Source organism: Pelodiscus sinensis, chromosome 8 (genome assembly GCF_052426305.1).
Source record: "Pelodiscus sinensis isolate ZL-2025 chromosome 8, ASM5242630v1, whole genome shotgun sequence".
NCBI classification, from domain to species: domain Eukaryota; kingdom Metazoa; phylum Chordata; order Testudines; family Trionychidae; genus Pelodiscus; species Pelodiscus sinensis.
Window position 1 is genome coordinate 57,843,693 of NC_143059.1, and position 23,751 is coordinate 57,867,443.

The 23,751-nt window shown below is 45.2% G+C and overlaps 1 protein-coding gene across 3 annotated transcripts in view; it reads left to right on the forward strand.

Annotated features, from left to right (window-relative positions):
* Nucleotides 1–23,751, forward strand: part of RGS10 (regulator of G protein signaling 10) — a 36,218-nt gene that overhangs the window by 6,255 nt on the left and 6,212 nt on the right. For all 3 annotated transcript variants that reach the window (XM_075935363.2, XM_089780197.1, XM_006111395.5), the window contains exons 2-4: nt 3,603–3,721; nt 6,127–6,213; nt 17,263–17,406. In XM_075935363.2, coding sequence (XP_075791478.2) covers nt 3,603–3,721; nt 6,127–6,213; nt 17,263–17,406 — 350 coding nt within the window. The remainder of the gene's footprint in view (nt 1–3,602; nt 3,722–6,126; nt 6,214–17,262; nt 17,407–23,751) is intronic.

The following is a 23,751-nucleotide window of genomic DNA, read 5'->3' on the forward strand; positions in this document are numbered from 1 at the left end:
AAGAGAGAGAGAGAACTTTTATTATCACCACAATACTCCTGCTACAAGCATAATGACTAGATGGAAAAATCACCAATTAATATACTCATGGGGGACACCTTCCTCCCCCCATGCGCCAAAAGCTTAGTTACAAAGGAAGGGAAACCTCATTTCTAAATGCACAGACATCAGATTCCCATTCCCAAACCATAAAACAATAAAACTTAACAGATTTATCTAAACTTTACCCTACTTACAGATAGTAAAGAGTCTTTTCTTGGGGAGAGAGAGACATGTCTCCCTCCCTCAGTATCCGGGGAGAAAACTGCCCAGAGACAAAAGAGGGGAAAACCCAAAAATTCCTTTGTCTCAGTTTGAAATCCCTATCTGCATTTCTATTCGCTGAGCAGATACCTGGCTAGGTACAGTTACCCCCTTAGTTGCCAGGCTGCTGCCCATCTCTCATGACAGTCATGACAGTCCTGATGGTGGATATTTACAAAACGTGAGAATCCAACTTTATATAAGTAGCAATGTGTTGTACATTCTACCCTCAGATCCTTGTTGATTTAAATCTCAGAACTCACGTTTGAAGAGGAAATTGTTTATTCTTTCTGTTTCCCAGAAGTGGAAACTGAGGCAGAGAGAGGTTAAAGTACCTTGCTTAAGTTCACACATCAAGTCAGTGGCAGCTGTCAGGAAACAACCTAACTCTTCTGATTCCTAGTCCTGCGCTTTCACCACTGTCCTGCAGTTCACCTGCGGGAGAATCTTTTTTCTCTTCATTTGTATATACGACATCATAGTTGTTCCTGGTGCTTTACAAATAGGTTACAGTCTTGGTCTGACGAGGTTACAGTCCAAGGTCCAGACGCTTCTTATACATTGGACAACTTGTGCATCTATATGCAAGAAGTTGCAGAATTGAGGGCTTAGAGATGACCACAAGAGAGATCATAACAAATGAAGGAGGGACATGCTAATGATATGGCTTGTTTTTTATAGTGTGCTCATACTGTGGATCCCATGTGCTTGGTTAATTTAAAATGTTCTCCTTATTCTGTATTTCTCTTTATTTTATTGATTTGCTGCATGAGGCCGGGTCTCTCCTTCTCCTTAAGCGGTGATGTAGATGAAAAGTGTCTGTACAACTTTAGATGCTTTGACCTGCTTGCAGAATTGTGTTCCACATGGAAAGCAACACCCTCATGGATGATGCCTTGTGGAGAATGGATGAGGTTATTATCCTTTTACAACCAGATGTCTATCTGACTATCAGAGAGAACTCATCCAAAGACCTCTCAGAAGCTTCCAACAACCAAAAGCCTCTTAACAGAATAGGTTTTTCTGGGGTGCTAGTTTTCCATAGGTTTTCAGTCTTGGCATTTGGTATTCTAGCTATCTTCTGCTGTTTGAATCTCTACTTTGTATGATACTTTCATTTTATGCTTTTTCAATTTTTTTTGGATGACTGTAGTTTTAGGACCTCACTCAAGGAAGAGTCCTAACCCAGATCCAAATATGTATTGAGAGGATCCATAATTTTTGAATACTGGGTTTAAGAAGTATAGGGCTTATAAAAATGAACATGCTAAACAATAGAAATGAGTTACCAAACAACTAATAGAATACGCGCCTTGTCCTGTTCAGTTTCATTACACCAGGGGTGGGGAACCTTTTTTGGGCTGGGGGCTGCTGACTCAGAGAAAAATCAGTCGGGGCCGCACATAAGTGAGAAGTAGGGTTGCCAGATAGTTTCAACAAAAATACTGGACACACTTGACATGACATCACAATCTACATTACATCTTATTTAGAAAATACTGGACATTTATATTTTCTCATTTATATTTTCTCAATTTGTTTCCTGAACGGAAAGCTCAAATACTGGACTGTCCGGTTCAAAATAGGACACCTGGCAACCCTAGGAGAAGCAAAGTGAGAAGGAAAAAGACACTCCTCACATTCATCTCGCACACCAGAGCCTAGGGGGGCCCAGTAGATTGTGCACTCCAGCCCTGTGAGTGGGTGGCAGGGGTCTGAAGCACTAGCGTGGGGTCCGCAATGCGGGGGGATCCCTGAGCCTTGGGGGGCCAGATCCAGGCAAGCCCGGGGCTGCATCCTGCCCCCAGGCCTGAGGTTCCTCACCCCTGCCTTACACAAATAGTCCCATGGATTCCAGTGAGCTACTTGGATAAGAAAGATGAGCAGGTTTGATCTCTACTTGCTTAGCTTTCAATTACAAATGCCCTTCCGTATTTATTATTAATAAGGTGACATAAAATAAGAGCTTTATTGATTACAGTGGGATTTTTAGCATGTAAGGAATGTGTGATTAGACTCCCAGCCTTACAGTGTCTACCAATCTTAAAGTTTTAGGGCTGACCCTGAATGGACAAGACTGTCCCACTGTCTTTACTAGACGCTTTGGACATGCAGACAATGGAAGATCATACGCTCTGTGTTTATTTTAAAACTTCAATTTAGGAATAAAACACTTGGAGCCCTTCTAAGAAATGTGACTTAAAAATGGTAGCCAGTGAAGAATCTGTTTCTGTCTGGTCTCAGAAGCCCGCGGTTTAATAAACCCATCTTTTGGCACAGTTCATCAGATGTGGATTCAGCATTTAGACCATCTCTTCCTTCTCCACAGACTTTGGAATACTTGTGAGAATGTTGGATGGTGTATTAGTGCAATCTTTATTCAGGCAAAACTCCAATTGACTTAAGAAAATCAAAAGCAAACTGCCAAACAGCATGCGTGTACTACAAGACTGCACGAGACAAGTCCACTACCTGTCTCGTTGCCCTCCCTGTAAATTGGTTTGATTTGTATGCCCCTTCTCCCCTTATACAAAACTTTGTTTTTCTTTCTCCATCCCTGGCTCCCATCCTACCTACCCTAAGACTTGAGTGTTCATTTTTAAAAGAAATCTCATCTAGGCAGTTTCCCAAGATTTGTCTCATAACTTTGGTGTGGGTGAACTAAACCAGCCAATAGCCCTGACAGTGCCAGAAACAAGCTCACAGCCCTTTTTTAGCTGAGTCTGTGGTTCTAATACTCAGTGTCCGTCAGGCAAATTAGATAAGACAATAAACATTATCACGAGTTCCTTGACTATAAAGCAGTTTTTACATTTCTTAGGGTTTGCCTGAACTACAGCATTAGCTGAGGTTTTGCCCTTACCCCAACCCCCATTTGCACACACACATTCTTGCTCAAGTTTATTAGGATGTCAGGGTGGTTTGAAACTTGAGAGCTGCTGATGTTTAAACTTGGAATGCTGAGGGGGATGCAGGAGCAGGTGTCGCATCAGGTCATCAGTTGCTAATCAAATTGCACTTTGTAGCCTGAGTGGTGTTCTGCAGTGTGGTCACGCCTAATGAGTTGGGTTACCTCGCGAGGAGTAACTAGTGTGTACTGACTCTGAGCTAATGGCAGTTGTACGGACAAACTCTTTGAGATGATGCAGAATGGAAAAATAGATGTATCTTTCCAGTGTGATCATGTCTTCTTTTAAGAGAGCTGCTATGACCTGAAGGTGTTGAGAGCAGCTATGGGATTAGAGAAATGCATGTGCTACTTTGTTCATTTTTCTAAAAGTGGTGTATTTATTTTTCAGAGATAAATGACAGTGATGGTACCCCCAGCAGCAGTCAACAAACCCTAAAAGGAACCTCAAGATGGACCGCGTCACTAGAGAACCTTCTAGAAGATCCAGAAGGCGTGAAGCGATTTAGGGTTGCTATTTTAACTATTAATAGACATTACACTTTGCAGTATACAGCATTTAAAGCTGAATATATAGCCACATTAAATAATGGAGGGGCACCAGTGACATGAGGGTATATATTTGTATATAACTAGATATGTGAATTGAACAGTTTCTAACTGTGTTTCTAACACAGTATCTTCTGCCCACAGCCTATCTTTGGGTATCGGGAAAATGATTGGTTGCACTTTTCCAACTAGAGAATAGATGACAAGCAATATGAGTACAATAGGTGCAAGGGTAGGCAAGCCACTATGTACTAAATAATGGAGCAAAAGAAACTGGTCTTCATTGAAAAGTCTCTGGGTATGTCTACACTACCACCCTAGTTCGAACTAGGGTGGTTAATGTAGTCAATCAAAGTTGCAAATGAAGCCCGGGATTTAAATATCCCGGGCTTCATTTGCATCTTGCCGGGCGCCGCCATTTTTAAATCCCCGGTAGTTCGGACTCCGTGCCTGCGGCTACACGCGGCATGGAGTAGGTAGTTCGAATTAGGCTTTCTAATTTGAACTACCGTTACTCCTCATGGAGTGGAACGAGGAGTAACGGTAGTTTGAATTAGCCTAATTCGAACTACCTACTCCGTGCCACGTGTAGCCGCGGGCACGGAGTCCGAACTACCGGGGATTTAAAAATGGCGGCGCCCGGCAAGATGCAAATGAAGCCCGGGATATTTAAATCCCGGGCTTCATTTGCAACTTCGATTGACTACATTAACCACCTTAGTTTGAACTAGGGTGGTAGTGTAGACATATCCTCTGAGGGTAGCCCTGTTAGTCTATATCTGCAAAAATAACAAGGAGTCAAATGAAGTCGATTTTACCCACAAAAGCTTATGCCCGAATAATTTTTTTAGGATACATCTACACTGTGGGTTAAAGTTAAATTAAGATACGCATTGTCAGCTACGTTAATTGCGTAGCTGAAGTTGAAGTAGCTTAACTCTGCTTTTGGTGCCGTCTACGCTGCAAGAAGTCGAAGGAAAAACACTCTTCCTTCGACTCCCCTTAATCCTTGTGAAACGAGGGTTATAGAAGTCAGAGTAAGAAGCCCATTATTTCAAAATTATTTTGAAATAATGTTACTGTGTAGACATGCCCTTAGTCTGTTAAGGTGCCACAGGACTCCTTTCTGGTCTTGACTGAAATGTTACTGTCATGTGATATCCACTACTGGGGCCTGGTCCTGTGACTCTTCTTCATATAAATTGTTCTAATGACTGCTAATGAGCATGAGTAACTCAGTACAGGCTGAATATTGTGACCCAGGCAGTGAACTGAGTGTAGCCCCTTTAATTCAGTAGGGTCCCATGTGGGAGTAGCAATCTGCCCACAGACCACAATGCAGGATTGCGGCTCAAGAATGTTGAAAGTGGCTCATCAGCCCCCCAATCTCACAAGCTCTCTATCATACTAGTAATCAATGGGACAATTTGGATGAATAAAAATGCTTTGCTGGAGTAACAATTTGCAGCGTCAAACCCACATGCTGGGGTGAAGTGATTTTATATCCCATCATGCGATTGCTGTTACTGGACGGATCCAAATGCTTTTAGAACTCCTGCTGCCAGCAAATAATTTAATCTTTCTTTTTTTTTAACATTTGACAGTGAAAATTGAATATCCCCAAACTATAAATATTTCATCTGTTGCTTTTATATACATGTTAAATATATATATATATTTTCCATTTTAAAATATGCTTTACTTTGCAAGGAATGTGGTTTGTTTAAACACTGTCTGCAAAGTGCAAACACATCTTTTGATTTAATTTACTTTAAGATAATTTATTGTTACTGATGATCATGTTTGGAAGCACTTTCATTTGCCATTTTTGCCGGTAAAGAATGTCAAATGAGAGTAAGTTAGAATCCCAAATGATCTATACACTGCATTAAAACAGATCTTTATATTTACTACTGCCAGCTGAACCTGTCTAGTCTGGCATCTTGGGGACCTGACCGGTGCCAAACCAGAGAATTTGCTGAAGCACAGAAGGACAATGGTGTCTCGCAGGAGTGTACAGAGTTCATGCATTTCCTACATTCTTTCTAAGCAAAACTTTGAAATTGCTCAAATTATTTCATGATGGTAGACATATTCCTCTCATCAGCTGGATGATGGAATTTAAGGCTAGAATTTAGCTAAGCTGGTTCTTGTGTATTATACTTTTTAAAGCATTAAATATGTTGTTTAGTAATATTCCAGTAGCATCTGATGCTCCCAATATGGTAGCCTATTTTGTGCTGTACAAAAAGTAATTAAAGACAGTCCTGGGTCCAAAGAGCTTCCAAGTTATACCAACTAATGGTGGGAAGGGAAACAAACATCTGAAAAACCACATCCTAACATTTACTTTTTTCTTTCCCCAGGAATTTTTAAAGAAAGAATTTAGTGAAGAAAATGTTTTGTTTTGGTTAGCATGTGAAGATTTCAAGAAAACGCAAGATAAGAAACAGGTATTTCCTTCAAAATGAAACTTTACTTGTCATAAAATGTTCCATGATAGGGTTAGGGAATGTAACCTGTCTCCTACCTACGTAGTTATTCAGCTGTATTTCATGTACATGCAAACAAATATATTGGAGGAATATATCAAAAATCATAAAACTAGAACTAGTGGGAATCCTCAATGTCCATTCCCAAAGAAATTTGTTGTAATTCTGAAGCAGAATGAAAAGGCAAAATTAAAACACAAATTTAAATAAAAAAATCTCAATTTGGAACCACTGAAATGTTTTGTTTTGATAATATCTAGTCTTTGTGCTTTGATACACTAAAGATTTTTGTTTCAATAATGGTGAAACTTTACAACGTATAATGCATTATATTTTATGTAGAATAAATGTAATGTAATATTAAAATTATTTTATCATATACAGATTGAAATAAAAGGAATCAAAATGAGGAAGTTGAAACAAAAGATTTGCACCATATCAAAATGAACTGTTTTGACATTATGGAACTAGTACAGTGGAAACTGTTTATTTAGACTTTTTGCCCATCAAAAATTTCTTGAAAATCAACGTATTCCTGTGAATTGTTTAGATTTTTGATTGGAAGCTGTTCTGTTTTTTGGCAAGCTCTAATCATAACCTCTTTCTGTACCGTATAGGTGCTAGTCCTGCAATTGGCTTCACATGAGCACAGGGGCCTAGTTGCATGTTTGATTGCAGGATCAGAACCATAGTATGTAGAAACATCAAAATTTTCTGCAGGAAAGGAAACACATTTTTCAACAGTTCAACAACCAACAAACATCACCATGCTTAGGCCTACACAGAGCTAATGTCTTTAGCTTGGGTTTTCTTTCATGAAGTCTATGCATGCACACACATACGGACACACTCTGTGTGGAGTGATTGAGGCGAGTGGTGTGATTGTTATTTCTATTTTAAATGTTTCTGTTCTGTATCTTGGGAAAACCAGATGAGACAGTTTCATCATATGGTAATGATAATACTTTTTCCATTCTGTTAGTATCTCTGGAAGATGTTAAACAGAAACAACTAAAGTTGGACATTTTAAAATCAGAAAGTCCCAAAAACTTAACTACCTGGGAGTTTAAAAAGAGCTCACTGGATCATTAGTGTTGATTTTCAATAAATCTTGGGAAGTTACAGGAGACTGGGTAAAAATAATGTTGTGCTAATTTTTAAAATAAATCAGTGAAATAAACCTTGTAATTATAGCCCAATTAGCCTGGGTAAATAATGGAGTGGTTGATGCAGGACTCAATTAATAAAGAATTAAAAGAAGGCAATTTAATTAATGCAAATCAGAATGGATTTATGGAAACTAGATCCTATCAAACTAACTTGATATCTTTCTTTGAGGCTGCAAGTTTGATAAAGGTAGTAGAGTTGATGGAATTTATTTAGGGTACGTCTAGACTACATGCCTCTGGTGACAGAGGCATGTAGATTAGACTACCCGGCATAGGAAAATGAAGCCGCTTCATTTAAATTTACATGGCTGCTGCGCTGAGCCGATCAGCTGTTTGTCGGCTCAGCGCAGTAGTCCGAATGCTCCGCGGTCGACATCAAAGGCATTTGTCGACCTCCCAGGTATGCCTCCTGGGATGTGTTCCCAATGGGTCCAGCGGGGATTGATTCTTGGCTCTACACTATTTAACATCTTTATCGTTGACCCAGAAGAAAACATAAAATAATCACTGTTAAAGTTTGCAGATGATTCAAAAACAGGAAAAGAGGTAAATAATGAGGAGGCCAGGTCACTGATTCAGAGTGATCTGGATCACTTGGAAAACTGGGTGCAACCAAACAGTAGGTAGTTTAATACAGCTAAAGGTATACAGTACACCGAAGAACAAAGAATGTAAATCATGCTTCAAGGATGGGGGGGCACTGTCTTGGGAAGCTGTGATTCTGAAAAGGATTTGGAGTCATGGTGGATAATGCACTGAACATGGGCTCTTAAAGTGACAGAAAAGAGCTAACGCTGTCCCAGGATGCACAAAGGGGAGTAGTAGAGAGATTAGTTTACCTCTTCATTCTAGGGATGTAAGTGACTAGTTGAGTTGTCGACTACCTGATAAGTCTAGGCTTATCGGGTAGTCGAGTGACTACTACTCTACTCACTTCCGTTGCCTTGCTGCCTCTAAATTTAAATTGCAGAGCCACAGTAGGGGTAGCTCCTGGTCCTGGCCCGAGCCGGGACAGAGTGCCTCCTCTTATCACATAATCGATACAAATTGTATCCGCTACACAATTAGCCAGTTACCCACTTCTTAACATCCTTACTTCATTTGGCATTGGTGAGACTGCTGCTGCTTTTATCATGTCCAGTTTTGGTGCCCACAGTTCAAGAAGAATATTGATAAATTGAAGGGGGTTCAAAGAAGAGCCATGAGAATGATTAAAGGATAAGAAAACATACCTAGCAATGGGCTCAAAGAGCTCCATCTATTTAGCTTAACAGAGAGAAGGCTAAGGAATGACTCAGTTAGGGTATGTCTACACTAGCTCGTTAGTTCAAGCTAGGTAGGCAAATGAGGGCAACCGGAGTTGCAAATGAAGCCCAGGATTTAAATATCTTGGGCTTCATTTGCATGTTCCCAGGCTACCCCTGCTACAAATTGCATCAACTACACAATTAACCAGATAACCACAATTTAACATCCTTAGCGGTAGCTCTCCCAAACCTTCCTATAGAGGGAATGGCTCTGGTGTTGAGATATGCCTGTTCCCTTCCCTCTACTGCCAAGAGAACTTCCTTTTTTCACTACTGGATGTGGTTCTGACATTGCAGCTGGTTAGCACACAGGGGATATCTTTTTCTTCCCACAGGCCATCTGTTTTCTGTCTGGTTGATGCACAGTGGAGTTAGGCAGCCTCCACTGGTGCTTAAACAGGTACCGAATTGTATCCCAAGGTGGACACTGCATTAAAAGTCTTTATGTGGGATTTTGCAGTGGTATGGTGACACTTTTTTTTCCCCCTTTCTGAAATAATCTGCATTTTTCATTAAATTTCTATTTTAGGATTGTGCTCATAGATACAGGAAATGGTAGCCAGATGTACAGAGATAATAGTGTAATGAATCCTCAGATGGATTGCCATATTGAATGGACAATGATTAACTAGTTCCAATTTACCTTCAATTATTCAGAACCAGTCTTTGTGCAATTTATGTAGTCAGCAGTCTCACACGGGTCATGGAAGCTGGAGGATGACATAATGCATTATAATATGTTATAGAGTTGCAATAAGATTTAAAAGTTACTACTGATCAGTCTATCTACATCCTTTATTCCAGGGGTGGGGAATCTTTGTCCTATCAGGGGACCGACCCCCTAGAAAAAAACAGTTGTGGGTGACACACAGCCCTGCTTTGGGGGGAGATGTAGAGGCTCCGAGTTTCCCATAGGCGTTGGGATTAGTGTTGCCAACTTTCCTGACTGGACAAACTGAATGCCATTGCCATGAATGGCAGCAATGTCTGGTCCATCCAGTTGGGAAAGTTGGTAACCCTACAATTGGGATGGGGCCAAAAATGATGGGTTATGGGTGTGGGAAGGTGCTCCTGGCTAGGGCAGAGGGGTGCGATAGGGGAGAGGGCTCTGATTGGGGGTGTGATCTCTGCGGTGGGAATGAGGGGGTTAGAGTGCAGAAAGGGGCTGCGGGCTGGGGCCAAGGAGTTTAGAGTATGGGAGGGGACTCAGGGCAGGAGGTTGGTCTGGGTGGGAGGTAGGGTGGGGGAGTGGACTCAGGGTTGATTCAGGGGGCTGAGCTGCAGGAGAGGGTGTGGGGAGCAGACCTCCAGCAGCTCCCAGATTCAGAAGTGGCCAGCATGTCCCAGTGGCCCCTGGAGGGGCAGGTGGCTCTGCACACGGCCCTCACCTGCAGATGCTGCCCCCACGCCTCCCATTGCCCACAGTTCCCGGCCAATGGGAGCTGTGGGGGCAGCAACTGCAGGTGAGGGCCGTGTGCAGAGCTTCCCCGAGTGCTGCTCTAGCTCCGTGGGGGGAGAGGGGCAATGCTGTCACTCAGGGCTTTCGGCCTGCGGCACAGAGACGTGCGCTGGGCCAAATTAAATTAAGCAGGGAGCCAGACCCAGCCCTCAGACGAGAGGTCCCCCGCCCTTGCTTTCCAGAATTAAACAAGATAGAATTAAAGATAGAAACCATTCTGTACAGTATTTATTAGAGCATGAATGTGTCTCCTGAAAGTGGTATCTGCAGCCAAACACTAACAGAGAGTTAATTTAAATGTTAAATGCTAATGGGATGCTTCCCAGGGAAACCCAGTTCTAAAGCATGCCCAACCCCACCCCTTCCACCCAAGACCCTGTCCCTACAGCAGCCTCCCCCCGGAGCCAATCCCCGCTCAATCCCAGGCCAGAAGCCGGGGAGCATGGGCAGTTTTGTGAAGGCAGTTGCCTCCCCTTGCCTACGTTACCTGCCACCCATGGGGGCTGTTCATGCGGCTCAGTCACTATTCTTGATTGCCCATCGCTGCTTTATACTGATCATAGAATACTAGGACTGGAAGGGATCTTGAGAGGTCATCGAGTCCAGTCCCCTGCCCTCATGGCAGGACCAAGTACTCTAGACCAACCCTGATGGACGAGAGCTCTTCTGTCGGCATAATAAAACCACCTCCACCAACTGCAGAAGCTATGTCAGCCAGAGAAATTCTGCCACAAACGTAGTGCTGTGCACACAGGCTCTAATGTCGGTGTAACTTATGTGCCTGGGGGAGAGGGGTGTGTGTGTGTGTATTATTCACACTCCTGTGTGACATAAGTTATGCCAACGTAGACTGCAGTATAGGCAGCGCCTATGGTGTGTTTATAGTGAAACCAAATATCAGATTATTTAACAAAGCTTAGAGGTTCTCAGTGGAATCAAGTAAAACTATTAGAAACAAATTGTTACATATGAAATAAAATATAGAGCTTAGACTTAATTAACAAGATACACTTACGTCTAATAAAGTATTGCAGATCAGTGCTTTACTATCAGGTTGTGATCTTCTTTTCATGAGACAGCCACATCATCAGCTTGCTTCTCCAGTGGAGGATAAAATCTTGTCTCCCCTCTAGAGTGTGTGTGTGTACGTGTACATGTACGTATTATAAACAGAGTTGCAGAGCATTGTCTCTTACCCAGGGAGGTCTCCTCTGATCTTGGGTTTATTTTTATTTTATTTCTTAGGCCGACACCTGGCCCGTAGAGTGAACACACCCTGTCTCTATCGGGATGTTTGTTCTATAGCAGTGGTTCTCAAATTCTGAGTCAGGACCCCTTTTAAATAGGGTAACCAAGGGCACTGTTAGACTTGCTGGGTCCAAGTCTGAAGCCAAAGCTTGAGCCCCACTGCTTCAGCCTGCAGTCCCTGCGATGGCAGGGCTTGGGCTCCCCCCCCTGCACCTGTCCATGGCAGCTGGACTCAGGGTTTGGCTCTGCCTACACCCCTCCCCGCCTGCCTGGGGTCATATAGTCATTTTTGTTGTCAGAAGGGGGTTGAGAACTGCTGCCCATATACAGACTGAGCTAGCCCCTAGTCTCTCCTCAACTTGTTAGCTTTGCTTCCACAGTTTTCAAGCCTCATGTTTACAGCTTAGCAGCAGACCCACCATCGGGGGCGGGAGGAGGGAGGAGTAAAGGGTCAGTTGTCCCAGGGCATTCAAAATGGCTTGGGTACTACGTTGCTGCCGGAGCGTCAGGTAGTGTTGCTTTGGGCAGTGCTGAGGACTGCCTGTCGGGGAGGAAGGGGTTGGTGCGGCATGTTCTGCAGGCACTGAGGTCTGGCTGCTCAGTCTCACCCCTAAATCCCACCTGAGGCCCCACCTCTTCTGGGGGAGCTGTCCCCCTCTCTCCCGCACACATACACCGTGCCTAGGGGACTGACAAGTCTTTCGGCTCGCTTGCTTTGCAGTCTCTTAAACTATTTCCCATGCAGAAGTCTTGTAATAATTGTGATGACTCATGGGTCCTGACTCAACCTCACAGACCACCCTTCGGTGAACTCTTCTATAGATATGGGACCCAGAGGATTCCTGCAAAACCCTGTGTGCTCCCTGTCTCTCCTGTCAGTAGTCATCAAAAGGGGCTTGGGTCACAGCTCACAAAGGCACTTATTCGAATAGTATTGTTATAATTATCTTCCCCTTCAAACCATGTTGCAAATGCACCTAGATTCTGAATTGGACTTTATAAATGGAGTAAAATTGTACCCTTGCTTTTGGGCCTATTTCCTTGTCAAATGAGGCCTGTCTAGAGGTCCAAAGCAAGGTTGAGGAGGTGTACTGTCTTACTAACAATAGCTACTGGAGTCATGGTACCTCCCAAAGTGCTGTGGAAAGTATGCGCACGAGTAACAGTCACTGCCCTCTGTGACTAATACACCCTGTGCTCCCATGTGGTAACCTTGCCTACCCTTATCAGTCAGTGTATCTAGTGGGCGGGGACAGAGTGTCTAGCTGGCAGCACTGGGGAGCCTCCTGCCCTGTAACTGAAGGGTGCCAGCTGCTAAATGAGTGGATTGCAGAGCCTTGGAAAGGCTTTCGCATTCCTCTTCTAGTGCCCTCCTCCCAACACTGGAGCAGCCATAATTTGCCTCTGTATAATTTGCAGTGTGTCGTGTCTCAACAAAACCTGTTCACAGGCAAAAACATTTAGGACTGAGGTGGAGTTGTAGGTAAGTGCCACTTGATGACAGTGTTCGGATTCTAAGAGAAGACAGCAAGCTCATGATAGATCCAGGAAGAGCACACCTGGCATTCTGCCCAGGGCTTTAACTGCTCACCTGTGCTGCTCCTCCCAAGGATTATACAGCTGGACAGGGCTGGATGGCACCTTGCATTCTCTACCCCTTGGACAGTCGTTTTCACTATAAACGCAGATGTCCCAGTTCGTTATGGGTGTGTCTAGACTACATCTCTCTTTCGACAGAGGGATGTAAATTAGACACTTCGAAATCGCAAATGAAGCTGGGATTTGAATTTCCTGCACTTCATTTGCATGTTCGCGTCATGGCGCTCTTTCAAAAAAGCGCTATTTTGAAAGTGAAACTGCAGTCTAGATGCCATTCTTTCAAAAATAGAAGCCTTTTTCGAAAGATCCTGTAAACCCGAGGCACAGAAGGCTGTGTAGATGTTTATTTTGGTTTGAGCTAGGCTTATTTTGGTTCAGCTGAATTCCATTCTTTATCAAATTAAGCTAAAGCAGAATAAGTCACTCTTCAACCAGCCAACCAATCAAAAAGAGTTCATGCACAGAGATTCGTTAACCCAACTGTTGCAAATTCATGCACAACCTCCAAGTGAGTTCAGATCCCCGAAGTAGCCTAACTGGATTCCATGAGCATCTCCCCATGGCACAATAGCATTGTGGCTTCTTGTGTCAATTTGTTAGCATAGTTTAGCTGTGCACAAGTCTGTATAATGGCAGGTGATGATCGCATAAATATGCTGAATGTCAGTAAAGCTCTTTGATCACAGGACCTGTTATATAAGTGCTCATTCGTGTTCTTAAGTAAAATTATTGCTATGTTCAGTGGCCAGTTTTCACACAATAGGTGAAAACCAGTAACAAAAAGCCCCATGTCATGTGACACTTCTAGCAGCTGGACAGCAAACCTGATTTTTGTTTAATTAACAAAGGGGTTTTTGTATTAAAAATAATGGTGAACATTTCATTAGAATCAGTTGTGTGCAGTTGCTGTGTGTTCATGATTTAAAAACAAACATCACGACCATTTGTGTCTGCTCGCAATGTTAACATATTTCTTCCTTTTCAAATGCACTTTAAACACGGATAGGGCCTAAGAACTGTCTAGTCATATGGAATCTTTTTCACTTTTCAACCACTGGGAAAATGTAACAAAATGCTACCGTGAAAATTCTCCTGTTGCATCTGGTAGCAGCAGCTCATTTAGTTCACCTTTCATTTCAAAGAGTTTCAAAGCATCTTGCAAACTTTGTATGTTAAGGAATTTTTGTTGCCACTTCTGGGCCGTCACTTGGCAATGGTTTAAGAGAGTGCAGCAATGCTAAATAACAGTTTAACTACCAGATCTGTTTCTGATACATCTGGGGTTCCCCAGTCACTTCTGGGAACTGTACTTGTGTCTGCAGCAGAACTTGACTCTGGGAAAGGAAGTAGAGAGGAATATTAAATTCATTTGAAACAGCAGGGAGGATTTATGTAGACAGAACCCTATTGTCCAAATTGGAATTTGGCCAGGACGATGGGGTTAGCACATGTATATTAATGAAAAGTTCCAAGGGATCTTTAATGACCACATATGAGTAAGACCTTCATTCTAAGTCTTATTTAAAAGAAGACTTTCAGTAACACAGTACTTTTTATCACTCATCTGACAGAAGGAAGGAAGAGTGCCATCTGCACTGCTTCCAAGTTCCTTACTTCTTGCTCAGTAGTGGTTTTTCCTGAGGGCATGTCTAGACTCATGCTAGCTCGTCTTGAGCTTGTGTACTAAAAATAGCAGTGGGGGTGTTACAGTTGGGCTAGTTACCTACGCTGGGATCCAGTGGGTCAGGTGAGTTTGGACTTGGGGGGGGGGGGGGCTATCCCGAATTGCTGCCTGTGCCACAACATCTACGTTGCCATTTTAGTACCCTATCTCAAGTGAAGCTAGCGACAGAACTCTGTCGACAGAAGGCATTATGCCTCGTAAAATGAGGTTTACCAGCGTCGACAAAACTGCTGAGTTCTGTCAACGTTATGTCGACAGAACTCAGCGGTAGTGTAGACGCAGGTTTAGTTTTGTCGACAAAAGTCCACTTTTGTCGACAAAACTCTGTAGTCTAGACACACCCTAAATCATCACATGATTATCATCATAAGAACGGCCGCACTGGTCAGACCAAAGATCCATCTAGCTCAGTGTTCTGTCTGCCGACAGTGGCCAATGCCAGATGCCCCAGAGAGAGGAAACACAACAGGTAATCCTCACGTGATCCCCCTTCTGTCATCCATTTCCAGACAGATGTGTAGTCTCCTTTTAAAAAGAACTGCTGCCGCACAACACGTATATGCTGTCAGCTGTGAGAAGGTTAATTCTTTAGACCTTAGGAATATACTAAAATAGTCAGACGTGTATGTATAACTTGCCTTTTAATTATCCCCAAATGTCTATTTTGAACAGTATAACATAAACATATTCCTGTGCTTGTTCATGGCCAAGAGTTTAAGTGCTTTCCTCTTCAGTTTCTCTTCCCATCACAGAGGGAGTCTTCTAGCTAGTGCTACTCTCTGAACACTGTTCCTCATTAAATATAGAATACAGAATATTTATGGTTACCTGTTACTAATTATCTTCTAGTGCCTGTTGGCGAACTAAGTATGAAAAATTTACACCAGTCTGAGATTTGCTTTAAAATATTGCCTCCCACTGTGCTTCTTCTCCTATCTGTTTTCATGAACTTCCTAGGCAAGGAGAGTTTTGCAGTTGATTTCAGTGGTACAGGATTAGTAAAGTGCTTTGAAGTTGAAGAGGGCTGTCTGAGTGCTAAACATTATCATTATTCTTGCTCTATGAAGACAAGGCCAGGTGCTGAAACAGAACATCTGCTGCAGTCAGAGCAAACAATTAAAAAAAATAAACTACCTCAAAGAAGCCCACACCTAACCTCTTCAGCTACAGTGAAAAGCTCCTCCCCTTGCAGTTACATATTTGCACCATCGGGGACTAAGGTGTTGACTTCTTGAATGAAGTGCTGAGCGCTGTCAATTCCCATTAAAGTTAGTGAACTCTCAGCATGTTGCACGATTCGGACTTTAAGAAGTACATTTCCTAAACGATGAATGAAATGATTTATATATCACTACTAGATGATTTATCCGGCTTTTCTCCAGTCCCCCAGGGCAGGGGGCTATGGGTGGGGTACAGGAGTTAGGGCAGGATCTTGGGGATGTGGGGGGATCAAGGCGGGGGCTGGAGGTGTGTGGAGGTACAGGAGCCAGGGCAGGGGGCTGGGAGGTGTGGGGGGGCTGAGGGCAGAGGGTGGGAGATGTGGGAGGGCTCAGGAGAGGGGTACAGGATTCAGGGCAGGGAGAACTCAGGTCAGGAAGCTGGGAGGTCAGGAGGGATGTACTGGGGCTGCCTGAGGCAGACAGGGTAGTGCTGCTCCAACGGTGGCTCCTCCTGGGGACTCTAGCTGCACTGACCTGGTGGCTCCTCCCAAGGAGGGGGTCTAGGGCTGTGCTGCCCAAGTCGCCTGGCTGGCGGCTCCTTATGGAGCTAGGTTACCTACCCCCTAGCTACTTTTGCAAGGAAGTTGGGACTGGGCTGCTCACTCCTCCCCCCCACCCCCAGATCCTTAGGGTGTGTGCCAGAGTTAGGCTGCCGGCGGCTCCTTAAGACAGATCCGGGGGGGGGGGGGGAGGCTGCACTGTCTAGTCCCCCTAGCTGGCCGGCAGCTCCTTGGGATGACTGGGATTGCAGGCTGGGAGGACTCTCCTTCCCTCCTCTCCCCCCCCCCCCCTCATCTGGCACTGCAGTAGAGAGGGGTTTGGGAGCAAGGGGTCCACTTGCCCAGGGCTGATGACTGGCAACATGGAGAGTCCCAGCCCCGGTTGGCCACTCTCTTCCCAGTGTGGCCGTTTCCCTGTAATCACTCTGCAGTACAACTGTCCCCCACACTCGCTGCCCCATCTGGTCATGGTGGAGCACAACTGTCCCTATTTGCCCCCTCCCTTTCCATGTTATGGAAAACAATCGAATTCCAGGCACATCCCATTTTCCTGGCATCATCAAACTCTGGCTGTGCTGTAAGTTAGGGTAAGAGGAAGCTGCATACCAAATGGCCTTACCTCTTACCATTTAGGAAGAGGTTTTGAACAAATGGATTCACAGATGGACAGACTCACAGACGGACAAACACACAACTCTCTCTCTCTCTCTCTACTTTCTAAGATGCTGCATCTGATAGAGGCATCTCTCATGGCATTAGCATGTCTTATAGGAGGACTCTGGCAAAGTTACATGTTCCCATTGTACATATTTGACCTTTCACAGATGCAAGAAAAAGCAAAAGAAATTTACATGACTTTCCTGTCCAGTAAAGCTTCCTTCCAAGTCAACGTTGAAGGGCAGTCCCGTCTGAATGAGACAATATTGGAAGCACCTCACCCACTAATGTTCCAAAAGCTGCAGGACCAGGTAAACCTATTACATATACCCTGCTCACTTGAGGACATGTTTTATGGCTGATGTGGAAGGACGCAATGAAGGTGAACAGGACAGGGAGGTGGCGGGACCGTAAGGCCTGGGCTATTACTGTATATAGGCTCAGTTTTGTCAGAGCATGCACATTGCCTGCTAACTGGTAGAACGAGCTCCTAGGTGTATGAAATAGGGATATTAATAGTGAGTTTTATTGGTTAACTGGTTAATCATTAACGGGTGAAGCTTACCAGTTACAGTTAACCAGTGGGGGCTGGAGTAGCCACCCGCATGCCATGGGCAGGGTGCTGCTCCAGCCCTGCGGGGCCTGCCTTGACCAAAGGACGCTCCAGCCTGACCAGATAGCCCCATCCATGGTGGGCCCAGGCCAGGTGTGCCACAGGCAGGGCGACCCAGCCCAGCCAGAGCAGCCCCCATCTGCAATGGGCGGGGAGGAGGCACTCCAGCCCAGCTAGGCTGGGGAAGCCCCGCCCCGCCAGCCCATATTATTTAATCAGTGACCCGATTAAACTTAACATTTAACTGGTTTACTAATTGAACAGGATTTTACATCCCTAGTATGAAAGCAGACGATCTTACAAAATGCACAGTGATGCACACTTGCTGGGCTCAGGGCAGAATGAAAGCTTGAAAGCCGCGTGCTGTGCTCTGCAGTGGCTTGCTGGGTTGGGTGCTCCAACGGACAGAATTTCACTGGAGGGAAGATGAATTAGGCAGAAAGGGGCAGAGGAACCCTTGCTCTGGCAGCCTATTCTGGTAATGTGGTGGAGAGGACCCTGCCCACATACTGGCTGGCAGAGAAGAGCTCAAGACTCCAGTTCAGTCTGTTTTTCTTTGAGTGTTTGCTCATGTCCATTCCACTTGGGGGTGTGCGCGCCGCGTACATGGACTGTCGAGTTTTCCCTCAGTGGCACCAGTAGGGGAGCCCGCAGGGTGGCGCCACTATAGCTATGCATATTAGGAATGTTCAATTTAGATTAATAGGCTAATTGAATAGTCAATGCAAATCGATTAGTCTATAAGGGACCCTCACCTTTGAACACAGGGCTGTTGCTATACTTCAAAGGTGAAAGTGATGCGGGAAGAACAGGGCCAGCGGGGGACTGATTGAGTCTCCCGCTGGCCCCTGGCTCCCGCGGTGTTTCAAAGTAGCAGCACTGCGTGGAGCTAAGGACCAGCTGGGAACTTCCCCGCTGACCCTGGCTCTATGTGGTGTTGCCGCTTTGAAACGCTGCGTAGGGCTCCCTGCAGCATTTCAAAGCGGTCGTGTCATGTGGAGCCTGGGGTCAGTGGGGAGCTGACTCCGGCTCCAAGCAGTGCTGCCTCCCTGCTCTTCCCTCCCACCCCATTGCTGCCTCTTTCTGATAAAGGCAGCAAGGGGACGGGAAGCGACTGGTCGACTAGTGTATTGACTATCTGATAACGTTTTGCTTATCAGATAGTTGACAAGTCAACTAGTCTTTCACATCCCTAGTGCATATATATCCCTGCTGGCCCTCCATCCCCTCAGTTCTTTCTTACCACCCGTGATGGTTGTTAGAGCTCTTATTTTGCTCGTTTGCAAGTATGATTTCATGGTATTTGCACTTAGTTATCACTCAGTGGTCTACCTTTGTTCTCCAAGTTGCCCTTCCTGTTTATTTGTTTAGTTTGAGTACTGCTCTTTGTTCAAGTTAGTTAGTAGTTAGTGTTCCTCATTGGGTCGGGGTTTACCCGTTGCGTTCCCTTTCCACCTGTCTCCGGGGCATGCCGAGGCCTCATGGCTTTAAGCCCTGTGTGGACTGCTCTAAGCCTAAACCTTGAGGGGGCCCACACTATTCGTGCTCGAAGTGCCTGGGTGAGGCCCACGTTCCTGCGAATTGCAAGTTCTGCCGCAGTTTTAAACCCAGGACTCAGTGTGAGAGAGACCCAGGTGAGAAATACTCTTAATAGAGTCCGTGCTCTGCCCGGCACTGGCTGCTGAAGCCGCACCAGCACTGCGCAGTGAACCGTCTTCGGTGCGGGAGGCTTCCTCCTGGACCTTGACGGCATCGAGATGCCCTTCCACCCGGCACCGATCTCAGTCTCCGGTGCCCCGTAAGAAGAGGGCAAAAGGGGCAGATTGCTGTCCCGGCATGCACCCGCAGCGTGCCATCTGTCCGGGCACCCTTGTGGTGGCTGAGGTATCAAGGCCTGCTGCTCCTGGGACTTTGCATGGCCGGTGGAGTGTGGCCAGGGAAAGTACCCAGGAGGAGGAATCTGTGTTCATAGACCTGCCCTCGACTCTAGACACTTTCGAAGCAGTACAAGAGCTGATTGAGTTCACCTTGAGCCCACCCTCACCGCCGTCTTTGGTGCATCAGGATGCTGATTGGTGCGACCAGCACCAGTTGTGCCTTTGCCGAAGGCCTCGGGGCTGGTACTAATGTGATGCTCCCCTCTCCAGCATGTTCTTTGACACCCGCTTCGGCACTGGGCATGGACGCGGCATTAGCGGCAACCTTCTCCCAAAGGTTGAGGGAGATCTCTGCTTCTAGTGCCCCTATCCCAGCGGTGCATCCTGCGGTACTGGAGCACCTGATGCCATCTCCATCTGTTCGGCACTGGGGCAAACCAGCAGCCATTCTCTGGCATTCTTCACAGCACCCATCACCGGGCCCATCTTCAGCACCGCTTTGGTTGGAGTCTGATTATTCCTTGGACTCCAATGTGGAGTCCCTCTGGTCTCATGTCATGGTCTCCTGGGCCTGGTCCCAACACCGTTCCCAGTCCTGGCACCGGCCGCAGTCCAAGCACCAGTCACGTTTTGGCACCGTTTGTGCCATCGTAGCTCTTCCAGTCATGTCCACCCCAGTGGCAACACCTGGGGCAATGGCCCTTTTGGACCTCATGGGCCTATCATCAGGAACAGGGGAGCACCACACCACTGCCCTAGTCACCAGCACCGGACCAGGTGACGTCCACACAAAGGATTATCTCCTAGACCTCAGGACCCAGGGCCTTGCCCCTTCCTCAGTCAGGATACACCTGTTGGCTATTTCGGCTTCCACTCGGGATCTTGGGGCAGGCCGGTCTTCGCAGACTCTATGGCAGTGGTCATCAACCAGTAGATTGGGATCTACTGGCAGATCTTGGAGCCTCTGACAGGTGATCCCGACTGGTTTGGCCAAGAGGCTATCCAGTGCCAGCACATAGCTGTCTCTCCCTGCACTGCTGCACAGCTCCTGCCCTCTGCCGTGGAGCTGTCCCCTCAGGAGCAGGGGTGAGCCACCTGAGGTCAGCAGGGCCCAGCCGGAGCCCTACCCCAGTCATGAACCCCCTCGTACACCTCAAGTTCCTGCCCTAGAGCTCCTGCCAGAGCCTGCCCCTAGCATTCCTCCTGCACCCTGACTGCCTGCCCCAAGCTCAGAGCCCCTCTCGCACTCCAGATCCCGTAATCCAAGACCAGAGTCTGCGCCCCAGCCTGGTGAAAGTGAGGGGGGATGGGAGAGGGAGGGAGGATGGAGTGAGCAGGAATAGGGCCTCGGAGAAGGAGCACAAAGGAGATGGAACAAGGGTATTTGGGTCTGAGGTAGCTCTTTGATTGCACTTAAATTCAAAAAGTGATCTCGTGCTTAAAAAGCTTGGAGACCCCTGCTCTATGGTAATTCACTTCCTCAAAGGGTTAGACAGGGTATTCTCTCAGGTGCGCCAGCCCCTGCCTGCGTGGGATCTTAACTTGGTGCTTACTAGGCTCATGGCTCCCCATTTGTAGCTGTTGGCCACTTGCTCCCTTCTGCACCTGTCCTGGAAGGAGTCCTTCCTCGTAGCTATTATCTCCGCTAAGCGGGTCTTGGAGCTGCGAGCTTTGACCGTGGACCCTCCAGACATGGTCTTTTTTAAGGACAAGATTAGGCTTCACCCCCATCGATCTTTTTTGCCTAAGGTGGTGTTGCATTTTCATGTTAACCAGGATGTTTTCCCGCTGGTGTTTTATGCAAAACTGCATAGTTCGAGAACAGAGCAGGCTCTATGCACCTTGGATGTTAGGCGAGCTTTTGCATTTTATTTGGGTAGAACAAAACCCTTTTGTAAGCGTCCTCAGTTGTTTGTGTCAATAGCTGACAGGACGAAGGGCTTGCCGGTCTCAGCCCAGTGTATCTCATCCTGGATTGGCCCCTTCATCAGGGAGTGCTATGGGCTGGTGCATGTTCCAGCCCCTCCTATCATGGTCCATTCAACTAGAGCCCAGGCTTCTTCCGTGGCTTTTGTGTCCCAGGTTCTCTTCATTTTTTTAATCTACAGTAGACTTCCGATAATCCAGAACCTATGGGACCTAGGTGGTGCCAGATTATCAGATATGCCGGACTATCAGGAGATACTATAAACTGGTTATATATATACTGTATACATTATATACTGTATATAAAGTGTTCTTAACCCTTTTTATTGAACATACTGTATACAGTATACTGTGATGTTTTAGTTTTTTAAACCCTTTTTTACCCTTTTTGCTCGGTTCAGCTGCTGCCGCTGTTACCTTGTGACTCATTTTTTGCCGAAGCTCACTCACTAGGCTCTTGCCATTTTGATGCTGGACTATCAGGGGTGCCGGACTATTGGAGTTTTACTGTACTTTGCTAAAGAGTCACTGATTGTCACTTGCAGCTTCCAAAGAGTGTGGCCCTTGCCTCCGGACTTCTGACTATTTGTATTTTCACCATGGCTCATGTCTTTGCCAGCAAAGCAGTTCTTTGATTTAAAAAAGCATGTTGAACAAAGCTGATGTCACATGCTGAATGCATCTGTCCAATGTTGAAGTGGGCTGATGAGCAAAGACTCCGCTTCCCTTGAAGTGGATTCCAGATGATTAACCATGGAAATGTCTAAAGCCCAATTTAAAAGGCAGAGCCTCAGCGGGGTCCCTTATTGACTAATCGTGTACTCAATATAAATTGTATTGAGGACACGTTTAGTCAAATACATGTTTCTTAACATCCTTAGGGTACTACTTAATATTAGTAAGAGTATCAGTATTTGGCCCTGTTTGTGTAGTTTTTTGAATACAGCTTCAGCCACAAGGCTGGGGAAGTAAGAATTCCTAGAAACCTTGTGAATTTTAAATTCTTTACCCGGGTACATACACCCATTCTAATGAATCTCATCTATTCAATTTAAAATCTTCTATATATGACTATAAAAAACTCCAGAAAACTCCAGAACTGTTACAAACTTGGTTTTGATATTTGCAGTATTTGTCCATCATGAAAGGTCCCTGATTATCACCATGAAAAAGAGGAGTTTGTTAATGTAAGTCCCAGACTCCGGCTCATGTACCTCTAAAGGGGCTATGCCTTCACTTCCAAAAAAAAAAAAAAGTATATTTTCACATGGAGCTCGCTATCTCAATATAGAATGCTAGTGGACACACAGCATAGGTAATTTTTATTTTGATGTAGCTAGTCAAGGTCAAATTCAGGTGGGAGGTACAGAGTTAACCTCAATCAGTCACATCAAAATAAAAACTCCCATGTCTTGTCACTGTTACCATTGAGGTAGCTACCTTGAGTTAAAATTAATTTAAATCAATTTAGCATTTAAATTGACGCAGGGAGGTTTCTACTGGTTTACATATAAAAGTGAACAGCAATTAGTACGAAAGCTTCTGTGTCATTTATTTTGCAAACAGGATATTACAACTTATACACACCCATGTTTTATGTGTTTGAGGGTTTTTTGTAGCTACAATTACTGCAGAGGTGAAAAGAACAAGCTTTCTCTCTTCAAGGCAGTAAGCCACAGTGGCATTAGCAGTTTAAAACAGTTTAGAAATGAGAATCAGAAAGCTACAGTTTCAGTTATCCACACATGGAATTTGTTTCCCTACTTACGGAAGCAGCTGAGAATCCAAAAATTCCTCTTGGAAATTTAGCTTAGTTGACATTGGGCACCATAAAATATAATCAGTCACGAAGAGTGACTCAGAGAGGCTACTCTAGCGCACTCATTGCCAAAGGGTGATGTATGCTTTTGTTTTGGTTCAATTATGGTTTGCAGTATATTTTTCTCTCCTTTCTAGCCCAAGAAAATAGTCACGACTTAGACAACTGAGAGCACTAAAGACTTTTTGTCGGTGTTAGTAAAAATCCAAGTGAGTTGTAGGAGTTTGCTTAGAAATAGATGGAAGTAGGAGGGGAGAAAACAACTGAGCTCAAGAACAGCAGAGAACTGGAAGTCCTGGAAGAAAAAAGACAACGTGACTCTCTTAGAAATTCCCAAAAAAAGGGTGTTGGGAAAATGGGGACAAAATATTTATTTTTAAAAAGCATGAAGGATTTTCGGGTGATGCATCAATTATTATGT